Source organism: Parus major, chromosome Z (assembly GCF_001522545.3).
Source record: "Parus major isolate Abel chromosome Z, Parus_major1.1, whole genome shotgun sequence".
In the NCBI taxonomy this organism is placed as follows: domain Eukaryota; kingdom Metazoa; phylum Chordata; class Aves; order Passeriformes; family Paridae; genus Parus; species Parus major.
Window position 1 is genome coordinate 69,022,621 of NC_031799.1, and position 27,226 is coordinate 69,049,846.

General features: G+C 39.6%; 1 protein-coding gene across 2 annotated transcripts in view; it reads right to left on the reverse strand.

The window, feature by feature from the left end:
• Window positions 1-27,226, reverse strand: part of MCC (MCC regulator of WNT signaling pathway) — a 187,776-nt gene that overhangs the window by 33,111 nt on the left and 127,439 nt on the right. For both annotated transcript variants that reach the window (XM_015652946.3, XM_015652950.3), the window contains 7 exons: window positions 26,997-27,139; window positions 19,566-19,702; window positions 15,541-15,704; window positions 10,995-11,201; window positions 2,129-2,275; window positions 1,743-1,832; window positions 939-1,087 (listed from right to left, as the gene is read on the reverse strand). In XM_015652946.3, the coding sequence (XP_015508432.1) occupies window positions 939-1,087; window positions 1,743-1,832; window positions 2,129-2,275; window positions 10,995-11,201; window positions 15,541-15,704; window positions 19,566-19,702; window positions 26,997-27,139 (1,037 nt within the window). The remainder of the gene's footprint in view (window positions 1-938; window positions 1,088-1,742; window positions 1,833-2,128; window positions 2,276-10,994; window positions 11,202-15,540; window positions 15,705-19,565; window positions 19,703-26,996; window positions 27,140-27,226) is intronic.

Sequence of the window (27,226 nt, forward strand, 5' to 3'; positions counted from 1 at the left end):
GGACTGTAAAATCACTGACTTCTTGACAAAGAAGAATAAGAAGTGCTATTATACCATTTGTTCAGTTACCAGAATAAAGCCCTGACTTTTCTAGATGCTAGAGCTGTCACTTTCTGTATCTTGACATCTTCTATAATGATACATGCTGTCAAAGCATAACTGTGCAGTGTATAAAAAAAAAAAAAAAAAAAAAAGAAAACAAGAATCACGTTTTGCAGCATTACAAAAACATGAGCTATAAATAAAAAGATATATTATACCAACCAGACTAAATTTGAGCTAGCTGTGGGGAAGACAGAATTTGGATAGAGATATGCTGAGACACGACTCTCATATTCCCAATCCACAGTTTTGATTTTATGTGCCAAAAAGACATAAAACACTTATTTTGGTTTTGAGGTTTTGATAGAGCTTGCTAAAGGGTAACACCAGCAGTATTTTAACTGCAACCAGAAAGTTTCAATCTCTCTTTTGCAGAGAGAAACCTATTTGCTGGTATATATGTCACACCGCCATGCATCAGTACATTTATTGGGACAATTAAATACAATTGTTCTGCTTCTTCAGGACAAAACGAAGCAAGCTAATTCCAGAATGATGCAGACTAAGCTATGGGTGTCCTTATTTCAAGGAGTAATGTGTCTTACGAAAAAAGGTGCCAGTGACTACTTGGTCAGCCACAGAGAGGGACACTGCACAGTGCAGACAGGGGAAGATGCTGTGCTGATCTAATAATGCACAAACTCATACTTATGGAAAGAATCCTTAGCACATGATTCAATCTCCTCTTCATCAACCACATTCCATGTTTATCTGCAGCTGCCACAGCTGAGCTGGAACTGAACTAAGAAATGTTCAAAAAGGGTAAAAAAAGCAGTCAACTTTAACGAAACTAACAGAAGACAACATGCGTGAGCACATCTAACTTTCCAGCTCACCTATTTAATCTCTCTGTCTCCACTTCAAATTCTCGGATTTTGCTTTCAGAGATAGCAGATCCATGTGAATAGAGAGTCTGGAAGATTTCCTGGATGTTTGAGCAGTCTTGAAGGGAATGTGCCAAATGTTCAGCCACAGTACTAGACACCTGCACAAGGCAGTTAATAGATCATTGTGAATAGATATCCGCTGAATTTCTCCCAGATACTTTCTGCGTTGAGATCTGCATTTACTTACATGCACTCACTTCAATGCATTCATTATTCAGTTTTTGTTATGAATTTTACATTGATAACATTTACAAGATTCCACTTTTAGAAGCCATTCTGTTCTACAAATCCACTAACCAAAGGTGAAGTCCACTATTTGACTGTACATTTAAAAAGCCTACTATGCAAGTTATTTATGTTCTTGAGAGCTTAGCAAAGGGTTAGAGCCAAGTTATTCAGTAAAACAAATATTAGCACACAGTAACAACAGCATTATCGATTTACACTGGCATTTCAAAAGCAGAATCCAGTTTGCTGATGGTTGAAAGTTGTGAAATGAACTGGAGAGCCTTCTTGATGAGTATTTTGGTGGAACTGCCTCCAAAATTTTCCCCTTGAAGTCACTCATGAGAATGATCTCTAGCCACTTGTTAGGAGAAAATGAGATCTTAATACTGAGCAAAATATTAATTGTTGAAATATTTTGCTGAAACTAGCTTTTAAAGTATTTTCATATAGTTCATATTAATTTTAGTCAGAAAACAGTGCTTTTATTGGAATATGGATCATGCATGCACACAGTTTAGTTCTTACCCCTATGCTGCTGATTTCTGATCCTAAGACAGGTCTATCAGATGATGAAGACTCTGATCTTGTCTTTGACAACTTCACTCTTTCAGCAATCTGTAAATCAGAGTGCTGCACAGGTTACACAGTGGCCCACACCCCATAAAGATCACACAAACCCCATCTATTCTCTAGTTACACCTGAAAAGCTGAAACAAACTACTAGAGAACAGAGCCAGGCTTTGTAACTGAGAGAACTACAATCAATAATGTTTAATTCCTTTTCACAGCAGCTTCGTGGACCTGCTCAGGACTCTCCTAAACATCTCCCAGTTAATCCCACCCATGCACAGCACAAAATGAAGCCTGCTTTTCCCAGGTCACAAGAAGGCTCACAAAGACAGAAACCCCACCTTGGCAATGGGAATGTCATTGCTGCTGCTGCTGGTGCTCAGCTCTCCCGTGCTGGGGTTGACGGGGCGGTTGGCAGGAGTGAGGCGGCTCGGGCTGGATGGGCCCGTGGCCTGCACACTCTGCAAACGAGTCTGCAGCTCCCGAACCTGGAAAAAAACATAACATTCTGATTTTTCCACTTTCATGGTTTAAATAGTCTGGAGATTTTTTCATTGTCTAGCCAAGTCTAATTGCTTCTGGCTTCAGCACAGAAATCACATTTTTGTACTATGGTGGCCACGAAGTTTACATGTGGGGAGCAGATGAGTGGAGGTTATTTTAAAATCCCACTGCTAAGAGTTTTTTAAACTATGTGCAATATGCAAACATACCACTGTAGAATAATTACTCAAAAATTTCAGCTGTAGTACAGGTATAGAAATTATTCCCCCTGCAGTAAAGCTAGTGCTCCAGCCTAAAATAATGGTGGCTAAACAAATCAAATTACAGTCCTCTTGTTAATGGAAAACTCCAGTGCTGAAAAAAAAAACCTCTTGACATAAATAAATCACTTGCTGACTTGGTCATATATTTAAAGATTAAAGAAATTCAAATATTAATCATACTTCAAATCTACAGTCAACTAAAGCTACCATTTAGTGAGTAATGTAAAAACAAAAAAAGTAGCATCAAAGTACTCAACCAACGATCTGCAAAAGCTCCCTGTAAACATACCCTGCAAAAACTGCATGGTCTTCATAACACATCAGATACTTGTAAAGCTGATGTCAAAAGATTTTACGCTTAAAGGTTTAAAAAAAAAAAAAAAAAAGAAAAATAAAGGTCTGCAGGAGCCAACCTATAGCTGTGCTAAAGATTATAGTGTTTACCTTGGAATGATTCTTAATAGACAAGGAATAAATGGTCTGCTTAACACAAGAGTTATGACACGAGGTAAAGTGACAGAGCTCATTTTTCCCACAGATCTCAAGAGTGTGAGATGGGACAAGGTGAAGGAAACCATCTAAAGAGAAAATTCCCCTGAACACAGTTTTCCTTAAATACACAGGTTTCTGTGTGATATTGTTGGAAAAGTTTCTCTACAAAATAGAACTTGTGAAATTTTATCAGAAGCCCAGTCAAGTTCAGCCCATTTGATATCTACCCTTGTATGTAGCATGAAATGCAACTGTGTTTCCTACCATCTAAACAAAGGTGTGATTTTATACTAAATGCTTTTATACAAGCAATGCTTTTATAAGCAAGCTGAAGTCCTGTAGTCAAAAAAAACCCAAATTAAAGTTGCATCAAAGCTTATACTTAGATGTAGGTGCATCTGGTCAGTGCTTTATCAATCTCTGCTTGAAGCAGCAGCAGCAGTCATGTGTTCTCTGCACAACAGATGCTTAAACCTACTGCAGAGAGGAAAGAATTCAAGTTGGAATGCTCCCCAGTCACCAAAGAAGCATTTTATGCCTCCTACAGCCTGCTCCTATTTCCTGAAGTGTATTCCTGCCTCTTCCTCTGTTGTATGCAAACTGAAGGACAGAGTGCCTGCACACTTACTGTCAAAAGAATTTTTAGGTATTTACAAATTACAAGAAAAGAAAAAACAACCTGTGTGTTTTACATAATATGGTATTTTTTAAAAGCCATAGATGGCAACAATAAAAACACATAAAGTCACACTGCACTTTCAAGTTACCTGTTCAGTTGTGGAGGAGCACTGCACCTTGAACAAAGTGAGTCCAAACAACTAAAACCTCAAAACAAATTCCCCAATGTTAAAAATAACTTACTAAAAACCAGATATCGGTGTTTGACCCACAATTATGAATCTTAATTGCAATTCTCTCATGAAGTTAACTGAGCAGAATGTATGAAGAGCACATCCATAGCAAGTATCTTCTACATATTTGCAGCTGAGGTCTCCTTTGTTTATACAAACATATTTAGCTTCAACATGAGTACAGCTGCACTAATGCAAACCTTAAGGACAGGAGTGCTCTACTGGTGCAAGCCAATAATTTCAGCTTGCTGATATGCATAAAACTGAAATAAACCATGCATGCATATTTTTGCTTGCAGATGTGGAATGTCAGTGCAGATAGGATTTGTACTGTGGTATTTGCACTGAAAAAAAATAAAAAATTAAAAAGCATCCCCAAAACTTCATTAAGTCAAAATTGTCATTTCTTACTATTTCTTTCAACCCAGGCTGTTCCAAATTAAATTCTCCAAGTCCTTAAGTTACAGCACTGTTTAAAAGCAAACAAACAGGAAGACCATTTGGATATATTCTTTATAAAATAAAACCCCAGCCTCTATGTCCAACTTAAATATTGATAAAATATTCACCTATGCTCAGAAGCCAGTCCTGGAAGATTGCAGTCCAAAAACAAGTAACATTTTAAATTTTAGTGCAACCAGGAAAGAGTGGTAAAGCTGCTTAAATGCCAGCTGTGGGTAGACTCTGAAGTTCAGAACTCCCTTATGCGAAGACTGTATCACACAAACCTTTAATGCAGACAGGTTTCCTTTATTCTGTGTTTTCTTACTGGGAAGTGACTATTGCCTAGAACTACAAAGCTAATTATTCATACACATCTGTAAAAAAACACTGGAAACAGAAAGAGAAATGAACACAGCTAAGAGTTTAGTCAGGTAAAGCTTTGCTCAGGAAAGCACTTCTAGAAGAAAACTCAACACAGCAGAGTTATTAATCTGTGCAACTCAATGGCTTAATGTCGTTTCATAGAAGCAACCAAAAGAAGAAGCTGCCTGCTTATCTGTCCTTCTTGATGTATTTACTAAGTCAGGCCTTCATTTATGAAATTACATGCTGAACTGACTGCCAAAAATAGCTGCACTAATTATAGCAACACTGTGTACTGGATGCTAATTCTGAGCAGGACAACAGGGCAAGTTTGTCTGCCTGTAAAATAAAATCACCCTTCTCACAATTCACACATTCACCAAGCATCTCATGACTGGGTTGCCCAGCTACCACACTGTGCAGAGACATATTAGGTAACTATTTCTGGTCACCAAAACCTCCATTGTAAATGGAAGAGTATGCAGCATCTCTTCAGACAGTACTTTCCCACACCAACAGCTATTTTGCAGAAAAAATAAAGAATGACCGAAGAAGAGAAAAAATAACTCAAACCCAAATCAAAGTTCAGAAAAGCCATTTTCTTCTCTGCCTTGGTGAATGCACAGGTTATGAAAAGATTGGTTTTAAAAGTGGAAATAAAAATTGTCTGACCCTCTGTGTCAAGTCTTTAACATCATTACTAATGTAATATAAATTATTCTGAAGGTTAACTCATAGAATGAAGGTAAGCTGCAGTACTGCACATAAGACACGAGAAACACTTGGAAATGGGAGAGAGAGAAAGGGAAAATCTTACAGGAAATCGATGAGAAAATCGGCAGAATGAAATGGGTAAATTCAAGTATAGAAACAAACCCAAAAAAGTTATAGGACAGGAAGAGTGTGGATTTCTGAGTTTCAGAGGAGGAATAACCAGGAAGGATTTAAATAAAAATTTCTTGAGTCCTTGCACCATCCTAGCTTAAAAACAGAAATATGCAGAAGAGTATAAAAATTGCCATAAACTCCTGAAGCACTAAAATGATGTGGAAATTGTCTGGCAAGCAGATCTTACATGGTCAAAAAAAAAAAAAAGGAATTTATAATAAAGGGAAAAAGGAGAAATCCAGGGAAATGCCTGTGAAATCCAGAAAAAAAGGAAAGGAAATATCTTCTAAATTCTTAGAGGAGGTCCAAGAAATTACAGAAGTAAAGAAGTGCTGGAACCAACCCTAGAAAGAACAGGAGTAGGTGCATTAAGTGAGACACAAAGCAACAGAGTCATTAGACTTCAGAGCAATGGACAGCCTAGATAGTAAAAATTAGTTGTGCAAGCAGATGTTCTCAAGTTACTAATATAAACATAAGTAATTCCAAATTACGTTTCTCAATTGAGCCAATTGTTGAGCTGCATTTCCTATTTTTTCCCTTTGAATGCTGAGAATTGAAGTAGGAAATAGTGAAAAATTATGGGTAATTTCTTAACACCTTGAGAATTAAATAAAAAGAAAGCAAGGCTAGATGACAGAAGGGGCTGACACACTACAATGTGTGTTTGCAGCAATGTGCAACTTATGAAATACTTGATAAGCTATTAGCAGGCATCACAGACATGTTTGTCCAAATGCATCATGGGCTATAGAAAAATATTTCAGTGGAATATTCTCATTATTTATAACCATGACTCTGAGAAGCATGTTTTATTCTTTTTACTTTACATATGCATAGTGACAACTACATGATTCATTAACATCCGAAATAGAATACCACAGCTATAAACTGCCTGTTTTTGTCACTTATTTTTACACATTCAAAGGACACCTGCTGCTTTTGTTTCTAAACCCATTTCAAATGAGGGACATACCTGGGATTTTTTTTGTTCTACCTTACTCATGATCTGTTCTATCATCCAGTACCTCTGAAGCCTTCAAGTAACAGGACTTTTCCCCCCCCAGCATTTTAATTCTCCTTCCTTTCCTTTCCCCTATTATACAGAGCAGGAAGATGAAGTACAACAAGGCAAAGAGAGTGAACTTCCCCCACTTTCTAATTTATTTATGTATACTGCAGATCTGTGGAGGAGAAGATGCCAAATAAACACCAATGTAACAATCTGAGATGCTCTAAGTGGTGAGGGCCCTTCCCAGTCAAAAAAACCCCCTTACCTTTCATTCAGTCCTAGTGTTGATTATTTTCAGCCAGATAATTTTCAGCCTCTCCTATATCATGAGCACCAGAGCAAAGTCTGAGTTCCTATGTATTGTTTGTTGTGATCGACTGAGTACAGTAATTTTTCCTGGTATCTATAAGGTCAATTAAACGCCGAGTATTTCCATGTAAGCTTGGAAACAGAAGTAAAACTCTACTTTGTTGACACCCAAGAGAAGATGCTGCTACATAAGCAAATACCATGCAAGTGAAGGATGCAGAGAATGGAAATAGCTTTGCGCTCCCACCTCAGGTTTCTGGTGCTCACCAAGAGACAAAGGAGACAGAACAGTTCCAGGGTCACTTTAAGCAGATAACAATCTCTATAGGCACATCAGTGTTCTCCAGCAATCTGGAACAATACCTTCTGATCCCAACGGGAATCACTAAAAAACAAAGTCCAGTAGATCTTGCCAGCTTTGTGTCATCTGAGAACAGTACAGGCCCAAGAACATTTGCAAGGCCAAGGATCTGAGTCCTGCTGTGGCAGGGGTAGATTTCAACAGTCCACAAGTACCACATATTTTGGGAGAGCCCTCTGCACAAATCAAAGCTCTCCAGAGTGGGAAATGTGGGCAGCTGATGGGATCACACATAAACCGCTAACTTTCAATTACTCCACAGATTATGTCTTCATTAGGGTCTTAGTTGAAGACACCTAATTAAGTGTTTTCGTTCTGGCCAGTTTGGTGACCTCAGCCAAGTTTGGAGCAGGTACAGAACAGCCTTCACAACCATCAATCAATCATCATAAGATTAACTGAGCAGGCTGACATATGGCTCATGCAGAGAACAGACTTAACTGACTTCCAGAGCTGGAACTGCCTTTTCACTTCAGACTTAGCTCTTCAGAACAGCCTCAGGGAAGCCTGAATGCTGCCCACACCCACTGCTTTTTATGCCAACCAGCTCCCTAAGACTGTGCTGAGGTACCACTCATCTGGAAACTCTCATGGGCAATAATTTAAAAACCCACAATTTTTACTTTGCAGTCAGGATGGAGTTTATATGGTGTTTCACTGCTGCTCATCTGAACCCCATGCTGAATACAAGGGCTTTTATCTAAAAACACAAATATTCTTTTCTTTTAACTTTTTCTTCTACCACTCAAGCCTGTTACACTGTATAGTAGTTGCAAATAGTGCTGACCTGATTACAGCTTTATTCTCATGTAATAATAATATTAATCCCACAGACTGGTACAGAAGTTCCCCACCATCTTATCTGCATTACTGGATTCAGGATTATGGTCAGCTATGTGTAAGCAGTTTCTAGGGCACTGACAGGCCCGGACCTAAATAAATTTTATTTAGCAAAATAATACAGAGGTAAAATAAACCTCGGCATTATGAAATAAGCTGTTACACTGCAGACAACCTACAGAAGCAAGCAATCACTTCACTTGCTAATGATCTGTGAGAAACAAACTCTGAATGTATCTTGCTTCTCAGCTAATGTTCCAGAGAGCAGCTCAATCTGTTAACTGAGTGCAGTAAATACCTAATTAAATTAAATCTCCAACAAGCCTGAGAAAAATGTATTGAAAGCACTCTGCTTGATTACAGGCATTGGTCTGAAGGAACAGACCTATTGATCTAGTCAACTTCAAGGTTGTTCACTTTACCCAATTTAATTTGAGAAGGACAACAACTAAATTTTCGTTGGATCTCCTTTCCCACTCTCCAGGGAAATAATTTGAAGTGACTCGTGAGTTCATGTGGCATATAGAAAATATTTCATAGGTCAAAGAAAACATTTATTTTGTTGCCACTATGGATATGAAGCTACATTAAAAATGCAAATGCAGTCTCCAGTGCAACAATTACATAGCGTGCAGACAGGGTCATATGTCACGAACTAACGTGCCTGGTGGGGGCAATAAATCAGTTGTTCTGAATGCTAAGGATGATATTGATTACCAGATTTCAGTAAAGTCCTCTATAGCTGAAAATAACTGAAACAAGCAGATGACCTTAATTCTGTTTTCACCAGAGATGCTTCCATAACAGAGAACTGGAACTGCTGGCAGCCAGACAAGATATCACAGAATCCTGGAAAGATACTAAGGCTGGCTTAGAATTAATGCAGCTGTGTTAACTTGTTTCTTTCTGCTGTCCTTCAGATACAATCCTAATGTAATGATCCTGGTTTTAACAGGTATCCTTGCATAGTCATATATTTCATTATACAAACATAACTTTGATATTTTAAAGCTCCATTTAGAGCTCCATTTACTCCTTCCTGTTTCTTCAGAACCACACTCTTCTTGTGTCTTGGTGACCTCACAATCTAACTTCTGGCTTGAATAGCCACAAGAGGTTTGTATTAATCTGTTCTTGCTCCAGATTTCTCCCAGAGTTTAGATAGCCATTACTTCCATTTTTATTTTCTTTCTCTAGCATTTGTAAAGAGAAAACAAATTAAGAATTTGTTTCACCATGCTAGTCTCTTCTCCACAGACAATGCCCTCTGACCATTGTCTACATAATTTTCTGCCAATTTGAACTGCACCTTTACATGCATAAGAGATAAGAACAACATATAACATTCCAGATCAGATCTCACGACCCTTTTTACAGTTTCTCCAATCCCTACTGAAAATAACTTCTCTGGTACCTCATAGGACTGAATTTGCTGCCATGGCTCAGCCATGCTGATCCCTGAGGGTACAATACCAATTCTTTCTTTCCCCTTTTCTGTTTCTCAGCTGAGGAGCTCCTGGATGTCAGCATGAATTCTTGTTACCATTCTTTCAGCCCCTTAACTTGCATACTGTGTTGCTAAAAACAGGAATCTCCTTGTATGCTCAATGCCACCTCTCTTTCTCTTGTTTGATATCTCAGTATTGATCTGTATCACCTGGAGTGTCAATACCTGCATCTTTTTCTCAAATTTCTCAAGCATACATTTCGACTCTGCCTGCTTGTGTTGATGTCCACCCCCTCAGTCTGGCAACAATACAGCCAGTCCATAAATGCTACTTCTGTAGCCCAAGGGGTAGCATTAACTCCACTAAAAAATAAATTGTCACTATCATCCAAAAATTTCAGGAATGAAAACAACCTATGGTATATAATAAGACAAAAATTTACAGATTTACAAAGGAAATGTTGAAGTGGTCTCGCTTTATATGATATGAGATTACTAGTCTTGCCTCATCACACGTGCCTTTTTAGTGTTAGGAGAAGATGGAGTTTTGAAAAGGTAATTTGTGGCTTCATATCTAAAGATTGCAAATCTCACACGATGCAGGCTCGTGCTCTAATGGCACAGTCACTGCAGAACAATGTTGGTTTAGAACAGCAAAGAAAAGCCAATCTGCTGCCAATCAATAAAGAGTAATACTTGCAATAGTTTACCATAATATGGCAGTCTGAATTGTCATTTAAACTGAATACAAACTTGAAGCTGCCTGTTTTAAAAACAAAATACTTCATATCTAGCCAAAGCTCTGCAAATTTACCAGGTACAAAGTTAACAAATTTTAAAAGTAACTGAGATTGAGGTCACATTCTCTTGGATCTTTCCTCTTTTTTGTGAACTAATTTTCCCTGCCCTTTTTTCATTTTACTTTGGACTCCACACAAAGTACAAAGCCTTTATCTGATCTTAAAGCATCATAAAATGTAGACAGAGAAGCAGGACATGGCTGGAACTACTCATTGTTCAGTATGAGAATTACTACCCACTGACAGAAGTCCTGCTCTATTTCTTTCTCCTAATCACAAATTGAATTCCCATCAAAAACAAAGAAATATTTGTTGTTTACAGGAAAAATAGCCTCACAGGAAAATTCACTAGATAAACATCTGCTTTCTCTATATCCAAGTTACATATGCTTCCTTGAAGATGAATATCAGTTTTTCTGTTAACACATGATTTCTGAAATCAGGCTGTTGTGCACACTGGCTGTTTTTCACACACTCTTTTTCAATTATGTTTAGTTCTGTCCTAGTTTTATCATTTGTATAGCCTAGTCCTGTAGCCAAGTACAGGAAGTGAGATTAAAGAGAAGCCTGTTCTGGTGAGAAAACCACACAGGTTGGAGGGAGAATAAAGCATCATCTGTGCACCAGCCTTACCCTTCTACGCAGCCTGTCCCTCTCCTCACGGACAGTGTTCATGGTGGCCTTGGTCCTGTTGAGCTCCTCCTCTTTGCTGCACAACATGGCTGTGAGGCTTTCATTCTCTTCCCGCAGGCCAGCCAGCTCCTTCTCCCACCGAGATCTCTCCTCAGACAGGTTTGGATAAAGGTCACGTCCCAGCACACCCTCAATCTCCTCCACGGTCTGCAAAAACACAGTCATCAACAAACAGAAAGGGGCAAAGACAACTGAGCAGGACTAATGGGTAGATGGAACAGAAATGTGTGTTAACAGGCAACCCTACACACTTCTATATACACTCCCAGCCTCTCAACACCATCAGTTTGCTTCTTTTGTTTGCTAAGTAATGTCAAACAAAATTATTACTTATTTTCTTTGACACTTTGACCATTTCATTAAAACATTTCACACTGACAAACACCAAAGCAGACAAATATATGCAAATAAAACATGTCACCTATGAATGACAGCAATCCTGGTAGTTTAATGTCAGAATACTTTAGAACAAATTAATGACTCCTGTCATGGGTGAGCACTGTAGTTATTGTTTCCCTGCTGAGTAACAGGCAGAAATGAGCAGTCTGTGAATGTGCATGGCATGAGGCCTTATTTATTGCTACACCAATGCCACAAAAGGGCAATGAAGAGAGTGGGAGAGGATTAAAAAAGGGCTCTTCTTTCCCATGTCCCTGAGCATGTTCCTTCCTTGAGGTGAGAGCAAAATAACACAAAGAACTTTGGCCTTGGCTAGGCTTACAGGGGATGTTACAGCCTTTCTAAAAGGCTATCTAAAAAAAGTTTGGGTTTCTCTGGGACACAATGCCATCTAGCACTTCGTGTCCCACCTCCATGCTCAGAGCTGTGCCTTGTAGACACTGTTCAGTTTGAGGGACATTGAGGAACTTCCAGTGGGAGAAACTGAAGCGTCCACCACCAGCAAGGGAATATTGCCATGCCTGAACTGACTCTCAGGCTGGCCCCCAACATGAGGAAGCACAGCATAACAGCCTGTTGGTGAACCACCTGCAGTTTGGAATCTGCTACCCAGGGCATGCTGTGCCTGTGCTCCATGTCTAACTATGGAAGTTATGTGCAACAAGCAAAACCACTCCAAGTGTTGCCCATAAGTTTTTGAATCTCCCTTAAAGCAGCGTGTATTAAAGTGATGGGAACAAACACATAAAATAAAAGAACGTATGACATCACTGGCAATGCAGAAAGTTTCATTTCATTGGCTAATCCAAAAACAAGTTATAGCTAAAGCCTATACTTTTACATATAATATGGAAGATAACTGATGCACCAAGGCTAATAATAATCTATTTAGTTGTTTTGTTCAAAAGAACATTTCTATCTTGATGGGTCCCTCCCAATTCAGCATATTCTATGAATCTATGATTCTATATATTACAGAATATTTACTGCTTTGTTTTTTTCTTTAAATTGGGAGGGAGCAAAATAACCAACTAGAATACAGCTGAAAATGACAAACCTAGCTGAAGACACAATTTTTTAATTTTTTTTTCCTCTGTAAGAAATCTTCCCAGTGTTTTCAGCATTGTCTGACTTTGGTCAGCTATCAAATTGTATTTCATGTCTCTCTTCCATGAAATTGCAATACATTTAGAGCCACAATTACGAAACTCTGTTGACAGAGTATCAACACTGTAATTCTGCTTACAGATACAGCAGGAAACTGAAATTACTTTTCTGAAAAAGCAGAGGCTTGCAGTATCTCTGTGAGACGGAAGAAGTTGCAGGTCTCCCTTGTATTAGCATCACTTGGACCCATAGGTCTCAAATTATGATGAAGTAAATTATTTCAACACAGCATGAGGATGAGTTCAAGTTCTGAATAAGCACAGGGTGGTTAATTTCATGATGTAAAGAGAAGTTCTGTAATGGCAGAAGCTTTCTCTTTTGATGATGCCAGCTTTATTTTAAACAGTGCTTTGTTGTTGCTGATTTCTCCTCTCCCTTCTTCCCCCCCGCCCCGCCTTGAACTTCCCCTGCTGTTTTTTCACCCCTCTAATTCAAAGTTCTGCTGCCACCTCCTTCCTCCTTATTCCCCATGCTCCAGTGTTGCTATTTTCCCAACCTCTCCCCTTCCTAGGCCACTGCTTCTCAGAGCACTACCAGAGAGTGGTATTTTCTTTACAAGAAGTGTTATGTTACAGATGTGGTACCAGATTAGATCAGCATGTGTCAGGTTTGAAAGACACTACAGCAGTACTTCTTCACGTGGCGCAACTCAATGGCAGAATTTACTCCTAATGGAATTTATGGAGGCCAAAAATTTAGACAGGTCCAAGACCAGAGCAGATAGAAACAAAGAAGAAAATTACACCCATTACAATTAAAAACAAAGATATCAACTTTGGCTCAAGTCCCTACAGATCTACTTTGCTGGAAGCATCTCTGAAGGAAGGAGAAGAACATACTATACATGTCATTTTTGATGCTGTCTTTCCATTACCATCTGCCTAGTGGCAGATGCACTTTTGGTCCGACCCAGTACAGCTGTTCTCATGTACTAAATGTTTCATGCTTGGAAATATTTACAGCTTTTTTAATCAGCAAAATTTTAGTGGTTAGGTATCTGTTACCAATGTGCTCTCCAAAATAAACAAAGCAATAACCAGACTAGTCTGTGGAAATTTTCTTAAATCCTTTTCTTAAAGTATGCTTTGGTAACTGTTCAATTTGTAAGAAAATCTGATTAATTTAATTTCAAGCTCTTTTTAAACTCAGTTTTTGTGGGACAGAAGTAATTGAGTAAGCTAGGGTGACATAATCTGTATATAAGAAGTAAAAAATAATGCAGCAGCATTAATAGGAAGCCAGTAAAATTTAACCACCAAAGCTGAAGGATTTAAACATTTAAATGCATTATCTATTGGTGAAGAAAAAAGCCAACAGCCAAGGCAAACAATAGTCAGAACACTTCAGATTTTGATTCACAATTCTACCCATTTTAAAATTCTCTCCATTTTTTCTCTGAGGAAACAGGAAAGCAGGAATGATCTGTAGCCAGGGGTGCAATGCTGGAGAGGGGCTCTGTGTGTGGGTTTTGCTCTATTAAACACATCTCACTTCAGATACCTCTGTGGGCCTCACACAGGCTGCTCTCTACCTATTTCCCAGAAGCCACAATCTCTCTTTTGGCAAATAGTGACTTCTGAAAACAGTTAACCCTAAAACTCTAAATAGTACTTGGCAACATTTAAAGTGCTGATCCTAATCCTCTGAGACACTCAAATAAACTGCTTCAATACTGATCCCAAGGGACCAGAAGTCAAACATACACACATTCTTCAAATTACTACTCAACATTAATTTCTTTAAATTTTGTTATATTCCACAGGCACCACCAGGGACAGAAGGAACATTTTCCAGTAGTAGGACAAAGGGTTGTCAAAGCCATCTAGAATGGTCAGAGACCTCCTCACTTCCAGAAAAAACTGTCAGTACAATTTTTCTTGTATAAATGAGTTACTTATACCTTTCCACCTGACACAAAAAACTTGTTCACGTCTTCCTGTGTATACAGGAAGATTCTCTGTGGCTCTCTCACTTTCAGGTTCTGAACTGCAACTTTTGTTACATGTGCCAGCAAACATCCCTCTCCTTGTTTTGTTACACTCACAACAAATGCAACATATACAGAAATCACCTGAATTATTTGTTCCTGAGGCTAACTTATCTCACTTGAACTAATGCACAACCAATGCTTAGTGTTAAATTAGCTTTTCCTGTGGTTTAGGAATGGTGTTCCCTAATTTAGTGCTCCCACTGAAACAACTCTAAACCATGTCCTGCTCACTCACTCCCCTGTCCCCTGTGGAGGAATGGAAAAGGGAAATTAGAGGCACAAAAGGCAAAGATCAGGGGTTGAAATAAGAACAATTTGTTGGAAAAAGCAATGAGGTAAGAAAATTAACAATAACAGCAAAAACACTAATAAGGGAGTGCACAAGAAATGGGCAATTTGCGCATGAGCTATCACCCCCAAGAATACATGCCCAGGAAGAGACCCCTTCCCTCCTTCCTGGAAAACGAGGGATACAGGATAACCTGGCAATGCCCCCTCCTGGCTACTGCAAAAATTAAGCCAGTCCTGGCTGGAACCAGGATGGTTTTATATTTTAAGGCAGCCAATCACATTTAGCCACCCACAAACACACACAGTGAGTTTTCAGACACTGGTCAATGATTACCTGTAGGACCTTGGGCAGGTGACAGTGTGTTTGTTGGATAAGCAAAATTGCTTAAGAAAGTAAATTAACTGTTGAGTATGCCCATTTCTCTTATCTTTGTGATTTGAGGTGCAAAGTACCTCCTCCTGGACTTTGGAAGATGTAGAACAGGTGTGTTACTACTTAGCAAACACACACTGTGAACTCCCGTTGACCTCTGTGAAGCACTTTTAACACCTTTGGAAGCAAAGTGTGATTACTACAGAGGTGATCAGGTGTCTCAGGCAGTGAAGACACTACATTTTAGAGTCAAAGGTCACCATTACCTTAATGGCTAAATCACAATGTTCGCTGGCAGTAGTGAGTTGTTCAATGTGCCTGTCCACCTCTGCGACGGACAAACTGCAGCTGCTTTTCTTCCTCCCACAGACAACATTTTCCAGACCTGTCAGCACTCTCTGAAGTTCTGAATTCAAGTCACTACAGTTATCTAAAACAAAGCAAGACAAAACAAAACAAACATCACAACAATTAGTGGCTCAGAGAAAAAACAAACTCTTAACCAGGAAGCTCTGCTGTAGAACAGCCCGGACTGATAGTGTTCAAAGAATGTCCTTGCACTCTGCCACTTTTTCTTCAACAACTGATAGGCTTAAACACCATAACCACATCAACTGAAACCTCTCATCTGACAAATAACAGCCCCATAGCTTATCTGAAGTGTTCATTCTTTCTTCAAAATCCCCTCTATTCTGAATAACATTTTAAAACATTACTTGCTTACATTCAATGATATTTCTTTATGTTGTTCTTTTGGCCGTTCAAGGCCTATTATCCTGATTTTATTAATGTTGCATGTTTGTCTCTGTAAATACAGGATTCTTCTGTCTGGTACAAACAGGGATGTTATGACTTGATGTTTTTCAGAGAATTTTTGTGGTTGTGCTTAAGATACTGCCTGACTTTAAAAAATCGTGGTGTTTACTGAAATGATTCCTACCAACTACCTGCAGGTAGTTTTATGTTAATAGCTACTCCTTCAAATAAAACTGCAGAGTATTCAGGGATCATAACAACACAGCTTATGTTCCATACTACAACCATATTACCAACTTACACAACAATGCTATTTTAAAGTATCACACAGAATTACTTTCTTTCCTGTCTTTAGGCGAACCTCTTCCAGTGCCCACTGCCATAGCATCCTCCACTTAAGTGAAAACAAGGGGGTCTCTGTACCTTGCTAGCTCACTCCATAAATTATTTTTGTTTCTCTTAGGTTCACCTCTGGTGACATACAGCAGCAGTTCCTAAGGCAGACCTGTGTCAGAATTCACCCTTGTGCAGTCTCCTGGATGTGCCAGTCAGTATTTCTGGCTTGCTAGTTATGAGTCTGCAGTAGCTACCCACAGCAGAGCATACAAGGGGTGCACTATGAGGTGGCAGCACACCCACAGCTCCTCTATCCTACCAAAAACAGTGGCAGGCATTCAGTGGCAGGTGGAGGGTGTGATTCCCTTGCTGCTGCAAGCGCTTCACCATGCTCAGAACTTCATGGTTGTCTCATAGCTGTGGTTCTTGCAGGGCACTAGAGCAGTGTGGCACTGAACTGGGTCTAAATTTTAACAGACATGAGTCACCAGATTATTGCAGACTGCCTTGAAATCTCCCTGTGCAAGGGAAGACTGAGAGCTGCTGGATGAAGCAATGAGAGGAACAGAAAGTAAAAAAACTGCAAACTCATTACCATTCATCTAACTCCACAGCCTATTAGACACAAACACAAATGTACTGCTGATCAAAAAGAATAGTTTAGAATGATGTTACAGCATTGCATGAAAAATTTGAATGGGCAACATATAAAAGTTTTTTCTGGGAAGTAATTTCACTAATTCCTGATTAACTGCCACCCATGAGTTAAAGTAATACCAAAGAAGCCCTCCATAATAATCACTTACGAGCATGCACCAGACACTTAGAGGCAGGATATAGAAAGCAGGATGCTTACTTGTAAAAACCTTGCGGTTTTTTTGCTTGAATTTGCCTTTTTTCCATTACGTCTTCTGTAATAACCATTTTGTATATTTAAACAACCTTCACAAGACCTTGTCTGCTGGGATTTGTTTGACAAATTTCCCCCATAAAATAAATAGTTTACAATGTGAGAAGTCCATTTCTGACAGAAAAAGAGCACAGCCCAATCACAAGCTCTGTAAGATGAACTGGAGAACATTCACAGTTCTAGTTCTAGGTGTTTTATTGCCTGTACCATCAGAGCAGCACATCCACATGCATTAGTGAGTCATGAGGTATCACTGGTTTTACTAAGTGACAGATCAGAGGCAGTCACTACATCAGGGCAGTAAGCAAGTCATGCACATGAGTTATTACAACATGATTTTTTATTCCTATATACCTATATCTAGAAGGATTTAAAATTATACATATTCCTTTATCTATATGCATATGTGTAATTTATTTTCACAGGAATATGGAAACAACATCCAAAAAGAACAGTCTATGGATAGAAGGAAAATATGGAAAAAATATAGGAATCCCTAGAGATAACATTCTTATTTTCTCCTTATTTTCTCCATTGTTATCTCTGAGCCCTACCCTTAAGGGAAAGGAAGCACCCAAGATTTGCAGAGGCTTGTGGTCAAAGGAATGACAAAAATCAGAGGGTCCACAAAAGCTCACAAATACACACTTGGCATGGAAACTGGGTCAGGTATGGCCCTGACCTACTATATAAACACATGGCAGTGGCTTTTGGATGAAGTGGGAAAGTGAATACAGAGAAAGAGGAGAGAGAGAGAGAAGAGAGAAGATCACCAATCCTTGCTCTGGAATGATTCAGTTGTTCAGGGTGCTGGGTTGCAGATGCAAAGCAAGCACCCTGGACTTTGTGGAGGTACCTGTTTATAGGTAAGTTTTCCCTGCTCTGGAGATAAGTTTCTGTCTATGCAAATTAGTTCTCATGGGCAATCTGTTCTTTCAGACCTTTCTAGAAATGGCTGGGAGAACTTCTAGGGTCTTTGGTGGTCTGGATTCCCCTCTACAGCACATGTTCCCTTCTTGGGCTTATCCCTGTGCTTGCTGTGTTGTGCTCATGTCCTGGAGCTAAACAAGGACACTTGTCTCTGAAGAGTGCTGACTGCACCTCCACACGGCTCCCTTCTCCAGCCACATCCTGTTCCTTCTCAGAGTGTGTTATTACCAACAATCCTTGGCTGGCTCCAGAGCTATCTTTCTGTTGGTTTTTGAGACAGACACATCATCCCCCTTGTCGTCTAGGTCTCTATATTGTACACCATTCTACTGCTGTGTTTTTCATTGCTAGAACAAACTTAAACAGATATCTTGATGTTTATGTCCACAAGCCCCGGATCAGCTCCACTTCATGAAGACAAAATAAATCCTGAAAAGCAAATGAATTTCTTTTTCTCTTGGTAAGAAGAAAATTAAAGAAGAAAAAAATCCTTGTATTAGAATGTGTTCAAATAGGAATTTAAGAGTAAGCACTAGCTTTTGACAGTAAAACATTAATTTTGTTATAGCTTTAAAAATCTCTATTAAGTATTTTGAATTCCCTAAGTCAGACACTTCACAGCCACATTATTATTAATACTATTGTATCAAAGTTTCTAGAAATTGTAGACACGAAAATACAAATGTGCTGTTGCAGGTCTTGCACTTATAAACAATATAAAAGTACAGTATCAGAATAGAAAACCGGAATCGACTCCTGAAGAGAATTCTGGAAATCTGTCATAGAGAGGATTACACCAGAATTTTGCTAGAAGGTCTGCTTCTGAGGAAATGGAGGCTCAGGGGGGACTACTCTCTGCAGCTGAGAGGAGGCTGCTGTCAGGTGAGGGTTGGACTCGTGTCCCAGGTAATAAGTGACTGAACAAGAGCAAACAGCCTCAAGCTGCACCAGGGGAGGTTAGATTGGAAATAAGGAAAAACATATTCATGGACAGGGTTGTAAAACATGGGAACAGACTGCCTAGGGGGCATGTGGAGCCACCAGTCCTGAGAGTGCTCAAAAACTCTGTGGATATGGCACCTGAGGACATGGTTTAATGGTGAACATGGTGGTGATGCTGGGTCAATAGTTGGACTCAATGACCTCAGAGTTTTTTTCCAAACTTAAAGATTCTACAATTCTACAATCAAGGCACAGACATTACTCCACATTTAAGTTAACAGTCACAGAAGCTCAGCATCAATTGTGATTAACACACCCTACATTAATTTATTTCCTCACCAAATGCTTGGATATTTCAAAAGCTACGATACCTTTCTGCTGTGGTAAGTCATCACTTCTGCTAAGAACACAACTCACCCACATCTGCAGTGACCATGGTGGACTGGTTCTCTGGCACGGAGACAGAGTTCCGGTCCATGCTGCGCGAGTCTTCATTAACCTCCTGCTGGCTTTGGCTCAGCTCCGACCTCAGCTCTGAGTACTCATCCTCCTCCCTGGCAGAGAGAGCAAAGGCAGAAATTAAATCCCCTGAGGAAATGTGCATCTTTGTGACACTCATTTCAGACCTGTAAGCTGAGCCACAGGATCCAATTCACACAAGTGTTTTGTCCAATCAGTAGGGATGCCTTTAAACCCTTCATTGCAAAGCCGCTGTGCCATGCACATAACACCCACTTGCAGCAGTTGGTGCCTGGTTTCCATATCTTAATTCCCAACTTCATTACTTCTCCTGGCCATTGGAAAAGGAAGAAATGGGTAAAACAGAGTGCTACCAAGAATGGGTAAGGACATAGACTGCTCTGCAGTGACTCCCCAGCTGGTAATTCACACAGATCAGCACAAGTGGCTTTGTTCCCAAAGTGGATTAGAAGTAAGTGGTTTTCATCTCTTTCTCAGTTCAAGGATGTCACCATCTCGTGTGCAAAGTAAGCATGCACATGCATGTACCTGCACATGTGAATCAAAATGCTCTTGGACACAAGTTGGTTTTTCATTTTCTCTTCCCAAAAGAGAGAGGAACAGATAAAAGAGCATTGCACTGAACAGCTGGAGTTAGTGGAAAAGGAAAAGTCTCAATTACCTAGGTTTCAATTTATTTGTCAAGCTGGTTCAACTAAAATAAATGAGCTTAAAAAATTAGAGCTTTTCTCTCCTGTCTCCACACAAAGAGTTCAAAGCACTGGGAAAGAAGGTAAGTAAATGAATAATAGCTTTCCTGAAAACATTTGTAAACATTTTTTCTTTTGATCCATTTGCTGATTTGACTCAGATTTATTATTTTTTTTACTCCCCTAAGCAAGTGTTTTTACATAAAAGTATCTATTTTAAACATTGGAAAAACACCAGTTTATCCAGGTGCAGGGCTCCTCTTGATAGAAAACAAACAGCCATCATTTTGTTGCACACTAAATCACATGCAGAGATTAATTTTGCTGCACATTCAGCAGAAAAGTGTGAGAATGGAACTGTCTGGCTTTGGAAACAATGAGAAACAGCAAAGACCTATCTGGGGATCTGCATCTGGGAGGGGTATATGCAATGTTAGGACTGGTGTGTGTGTGCTACATGGTGATGAGTGCTTCTTGAAGGATTCAGCCTGGAGGTCTGTCTCAATTTGTCAAGCAAAACAGCAGACAAGATAGTCCATACATACAGGCATCAATGACAAAATCAGTCTGCTGTCAGAACTGCAGAGGTGACAATTTATGTACCTTAATAAAACTCATAAAGGACTGCCAGCTTGCTTGCCAAGCAGGGTTTCCCAAGATACTGAGATGTAATTTCTATTATTTACAGATATTTCTATTATTTGTTATGCTCTTCTAGCCTTTACATTTGCTTTAGTGCAAAGAAAGTGTGACTTTAGCAGAAGCACTTAGTGACTACTATTACTACTAAACAAAATGCAGGCCAGCTGGTTAACACTGAGCTTTACATCGTGAAAGGTCTTGGAGGTACCATGAAATACTTGTTTAAGACAGGGTTAGAACCTAATCATGAATAGCAGGAGTTAAAAACAGTGTAATGAAGACACATAAGCATCTGTTAATGTTCCATGAATCCGTTTGTTATTAGGCACAAAAAAAGCCACTAGTAATTAGCTTTAGACAAAACAATTACCAAGCTCTCAAACAGTTGTAATTTTTCATCTGAAGCTAACTGATTTTTTTCATTTATGAAACAATTAGTCCTACATTTTTAAAACCTGAATTACCTCTACAAATGGATAAAAAGCTCTACTGGCCTTAAAGCAACAGTACATATTATAATAATTTCTCATCACTCTTCTTTGGGATCCTCTTGTACAGATTTTTCTGTTTAAAATACAACACAGCCTCATCTAGCTAGCCCTAGTTATGGGTTTTTCTGTTTAAGTGCCCCTCAGTATCCTGGGACAGTGAAAAATGTCATGCAGTAGGACTCTTGCCCTTCTGGTGACTCAAGCCAGAAGTCAGTTTCTAAATTAACTAATGCTTTTAAAAGCTCACCAGAAAGATCAGAAATCCATTTCTGATAAAGTGGCAGCAAGGTCAATCAGCCCCTCCACCACCAGAGAACATACTGAAAACAGACTGAGGGCAAGAATAAAGGGAAATTTGAGGGCAGTGATACATCACAAATTTAAATTCTGCCTTTAAACCAGTGCTGGCAGTAACAGAAGATACTTTTTGAGACTTTCCTTGCCCCAAAACAGAGTCCTCCAGTGGCACTGGAAATGGAAGGTGCTTGACAGCTGACAATGACCAGCCATTTAGACTCCTGCCACACCACCCAGAAGGTGGAGGCATTACAACTTCCTTATTGCTTCAATCAGCAACAGCCTGGTTGTAAAAAGCAGGCATTTGTTCTGTTAAGGGCCCTGATGGTCCCATTTTCTGGAATTGTCCAACTTCCTGTAAGTTGGGGGCAATTAAGACCAGATCAAGCCATTCTAAACACAGAGGATGGGAGGATTGGAGGAAAAAGCCAAAAATCTGTGGTTTTCAGTTACTTTTGCACCAATTGCTTTCTTTACGACCAGGTGCAACCAAGGACCAGAGTGCTGCACAGACACTCAGAAAACTTGTTCAGACAGTGAGAAAAACTGCACATTTTTCAGCATTCTTTCACACCACAGAACACTGGCAAGGTACATGTTCTCTTCATGGCTTCAAAACAGCTTTGTACTACAGGTGCCAGCGGTTTTTCAACAATCATCTTACTTAAGTAACTATTTTCAAAACCCTGTAAGATCCTCAGACAGAGAACAGTACAGGTGTATGTGCACAAGGATTGACTGCTCTCTGTGTACAAACACTTGAGGCCCCTCTGAACTAGTTCATTGTGAACAAATAGTGACACACTCGAGACAGCACAAAAATAATCACACACAGAGGGCAAATGGAGCCGGGCACTGTGCGCTGAAGCCAAGTTTATCACACCCAAACTGCCCTTTGAATTGAATCCTGTATGTGCTAGCACACATTTAGAGGCTAGAATTAGATCTCCAGGTCACTGTGTAAATGTGACTGTAAGTGCTGTGTGTTATTTCTTGTGATGCTGCAGTCTCTTTGCTATCCCTATTCTCCATTAACTTCCAGCCCTTTCTAAATGTATCTCAAATTAAAAGTTGTAAATCTGAACAAATTATTTTAAAGTAATGGGTTATAAGCTTCTTGACAACTGTTTCAAGTAATTCTTATCAGGCACCTACACTGAACAGAGTATAGTTCTGTCTGGTATTGTTACAGTTGCTCACTATTTTTAGAGTTGCAGAGATGTACCCAAACAGCCACTTTTAGATAGAATGAAATAGAACTAAATAGAACTAAAAGCAATTAGACATCTCTCTTTTCCTTTTCTTGAAACTCAATGTGACATCTAAGAAAAACTGTCAGTCACACGCTGAAGTTACAGTTGATTTTGACAGCGAAAGAAATTATTAAGAAAAAAGGAATCAAGTTTGAATGAATCTAAGGAAATACTAAAAACTTCTGAAGTCAGAAATTTTCACCTTAAATGTACACATTATTACATTTTAGTACTCGACTGCAAAAATTCGAAACCCTTTTTGTGCTTCAGAGTTACTGGGTGAGACCTTTATGCCCAAGTATTTACAATATGACTCTAACTGGGATGATCCATTTGACTGGTTTTCCCATCTTTCTAGGCTGTACATTCTGCAAGAGAAAATTGCATGCACCTTGTCAAAGGACAGAGATGCTTGGAAACAGGTTCATCTACTTGCACATGAGTATTTGAGTATTGGAACTCACTTTCTTCACCTTAATATCTCTTTTTGGAGGGGGGATTCCAAACCAGCTGGGCTGTCCAGAGCACCAGCAGCAGGGAGATGAGAAAACTGCAGATGAACACTAGCTTGCTCCCCCAAGTATGGTGAAGTCATTTTCCTCAGGGAATGCTGGAAGAATGCAGAGCAAGAGCTGCAGCTAAATTGATGAGGCCACACACATGGACTCAAGAAATGGCTAGCAAACCTAGAAAAATCCTGTAAACTTCTGAAAATATTCCTGTAAGATTACTGCTACTGGGATCAGTATATCAGACACACCTGGGAAGCGACATGCATTGACATGTGACTTAAGCTCCCTCCTTGCCCAGAAAAAGCTGTGGTTGCCCCATTCCTGGAAGCATCCAAGGCAAAGCTGGATAGGGCCCTGAGCCACCTGGTCCTGTGGAAGATGTTCCTGCCCATGGCAGAGGGTTGGAACTGGAAGGTCTTTACAGTCCCTTCCAACCTAAACCACTCCACAATTCCAGAGCTGGCATTACTACACCACATGCACAAACACCATTACACTTCTAAACCCTGATGTTGCAAAGGCAAAAAAACCTGTACATACACCAAGAAACAAGAGACAAAAGTTCTCAGAATGGAGAATATTAACCAGCATATACAGCCTGCCAACACTCCTCCTCAAACTTTTGCAACACCTTGTTTGGATTTAAACATGGTGTCTCCTTCCTTTCTGTCCTATATTATGAGGGTCCTGCTGACATTCAAATAAACATAATGCAAATTAAAGAGGATAGTCAAATACCCTCCATGAAGCACTCATTTCTTCTAATTGTTTCCGAATATTTTTTGAAATTTATATTTAGAAAATATAAAGAATGTCATAGAGTAGAGATACATGAAGCTACATGTTAGTTAATTTTCACAATCTAAAGTAGATATGCGAAAAACTCGAGAGTCACTGTGTCAGCATTGGGGAAACATTTACCTGTTATGCAATTAATGTAAACTCTGCTTCCAGAATGACAGCCCAAATTTTGTGACAGCACAAGTAAAGCCTCTGCTCAATACTACCTGCAGGTTCCAAAGAGACAAATCAAAACTAAAATCCTCTGTTCTAGAAGAAAATATAACTGCTGAGGCCCCAGCAGGGCTGTGCTCTCAAAACACTTTCTCCTCCCAGGACTGCTCTGTCCCAGCTCCTGGACTGAGCCAAGGGTGGAGCGCTGTGAGTCACACCTGATCCAGCAAGGACAGGAACTGCACCACCCTTGCTCTGTGGGATGCATGGACAGCTTCTCAAGAATGACAGATGTGGATCCCAGAGTGGATTTACAGAAAGCCACAGCAGGAGGTATCCGTTTTCCCTCTTTCATTTGGCTTTACAAACCCTATGGAATCCCTTCAGTTTCCATTTTCATGAGGGATATTACTCCTCTGTTCCCCAGACGCCAAATTATTGGCCTGCCAAAGAAAATAAGCTATTTCCATCATTAAAGGAAACAAAAGGAACCACTAACTTAACAAACAGTTTTCATTCTTACTAATAAAACCAAAACAAATAAAACAGATGAGACATTCCAGCTGTCTGAGCAAAACAAGCTCTCATATGATTGAATTAAACTGGAGGAGCACAACAGTGATGTGGCTGGCACCTGTTGCAGCAGTATTGTTCTGATGCCTTTAATGGCCAGAACCTCCCAAAAGGGACAGAAAAAACTGCATTTTTCATGAGAAGCAACATGTACATCCCATCAGGCTTGGTTCTTACACCTCACGTTACTGTGCATGTCACAGCTGATTCATTTATAGACATGGTTAAACACTCAGAGTGTCCACCTGATTCCAGGAGTTCATAATTGAACACTACTTGGCATTTACTTTGCCACAAGGATTCCAAACACACCATTTTTATTAATTCTGTGTAATATTTTTCTTAAATGTCATAGAGTTTTTCTGTCACTCAAGGAAAAAAAAAAATCAGTGCATTTCTCATGTTTTCTCAGATTTTGCTTTTCAGCTAATCTTTCCAAAAGACAAATGGAAAGTTTGTCTGCAGAGGTATCAAGCATAAATGAAGAAGGGTATCATGGGGATTTTGTTCAGAGAACTATAAGCATAGAAAATATGTGAAAAATCTCACCATGACCATTGCTAGTTATGAGCAACTCACAGGAAACAGTATTTATGTTCTTAAAAAACATGAACATGTGATTCTAACACTGCTTTAGTAGTGGTAAATATGTATGTGATGACTTTCCCTCTTATGCTACATCAAACATCCTTCTTTTCGCATACTAATATCACCACAAAAGATTGAGTAGTTGTAACAACATTGTCTCCTGCTAGCAGAAATATATACAAGGAAGAAGAAATGAAGCAAGTACCAAAAAAAAGTGCAGCTAATAGGTAAAGGGAAATTGAAAATTGGCTACATGGCTAGAGCACCCACAAATTCAACATCACCCACAAATTCATCAAATATAAGTTGATGTTTTCTAGAAAATCCAGATTCTGGCATATAGTTGCATCCTCACTAGATAAATTTTAAGAAGTTCCTTCTGCACTCCAGTCCAATTTTTCAACATTGAAAAGAATATATAAAAACAAGTGAGGAAAAATGTTTCCATGTAGTCACATGCAGAGTTTATTTTAACACAGTAACAAGCTAGCCTAATACCCCAAGCTTTGCTGCTGCAGAACTGGGCAACAACAAAATTTGTACCATTTTTGTCAAAAAAGCCAGCACAAGAAGAGGTAAAACCTATGAAAATCTATTTGAACCATACCTCTCCCACAAATAATTTAGCTTAGCTGATTTATAGGTGTGGGAACTGACAGTGGTCAAATAAAGAGATTTTTAGGCTTCAGGCACTAGCTTGAGCCTGTGGGAAAGTCAAGTACACAACTTTCTCACTCTGGCCTGGGAAATCATAAGGAAGAATCCAAACAGTCCTTGGAGAAGGAAAACAACCTTTGCAGGTGTTGTTTGTGTCCTTGTTGTTTACTTGTAAGAAACGGTCAAGGGGTGGTGTTCCCAGCTGCCCAGTGATGGTGATGTGTTGGTTTAATGGCAAATGAGTTTTACCTTTTTGGACCTGCTCAGAACTGTCTATAAAAGAAGATCTGGAAGAATAAAAAGAGGTCTCTTTTGCAACTAAGCTAGAGAGTGTGTGTCGTCACTATTCCTAATAAAGTGCAACAAATAGGAGGCTGCAAAATAAAATTCAAAGAAGAGGTTCAAGTCGGGTGCCCTCACCTTCCTTCACACATCATTGCTATCACTTATGTGTCACCCTGGCACATTACAAAAAGGAATATTTAGATGTCATGGTACATGTTTTGCAGTGCTTGTCAGGTTTTGCAAAGTGTGGCATTGCCAGAGAGAAGGTAGAATTTCTTGTGTGCTTGGGATGATATCCTGCAGAACACCTTAATTAGGGGCAGCTATTCAGTACCTGTCATGACAAGCCTGCAAGTCATCATCATATTAGAGTATAACTCACACCATGTCCTGCACCTGGCCCAGAATTCCCAGGAAGCTGCTGTACCTTATGGTTGCTCCCTGCAGACGATCGATTTTCTTGTTAAGCTCGGCAATGATGCTGTGCAGCTCTGTGATCCGTTCCTCGTAGCGCAGCGTTGTTCGCTCCTGCACATCCTCGTGCTCTCTCATCAAGTGGGACTGCTCACACTGCAGCACAGAAGCAAGGAAACAGAAAGGCTCTTATGGACACCTGCAGGGAGATCGGGCACAAGGCAGGAGTGCACAGCACTATGG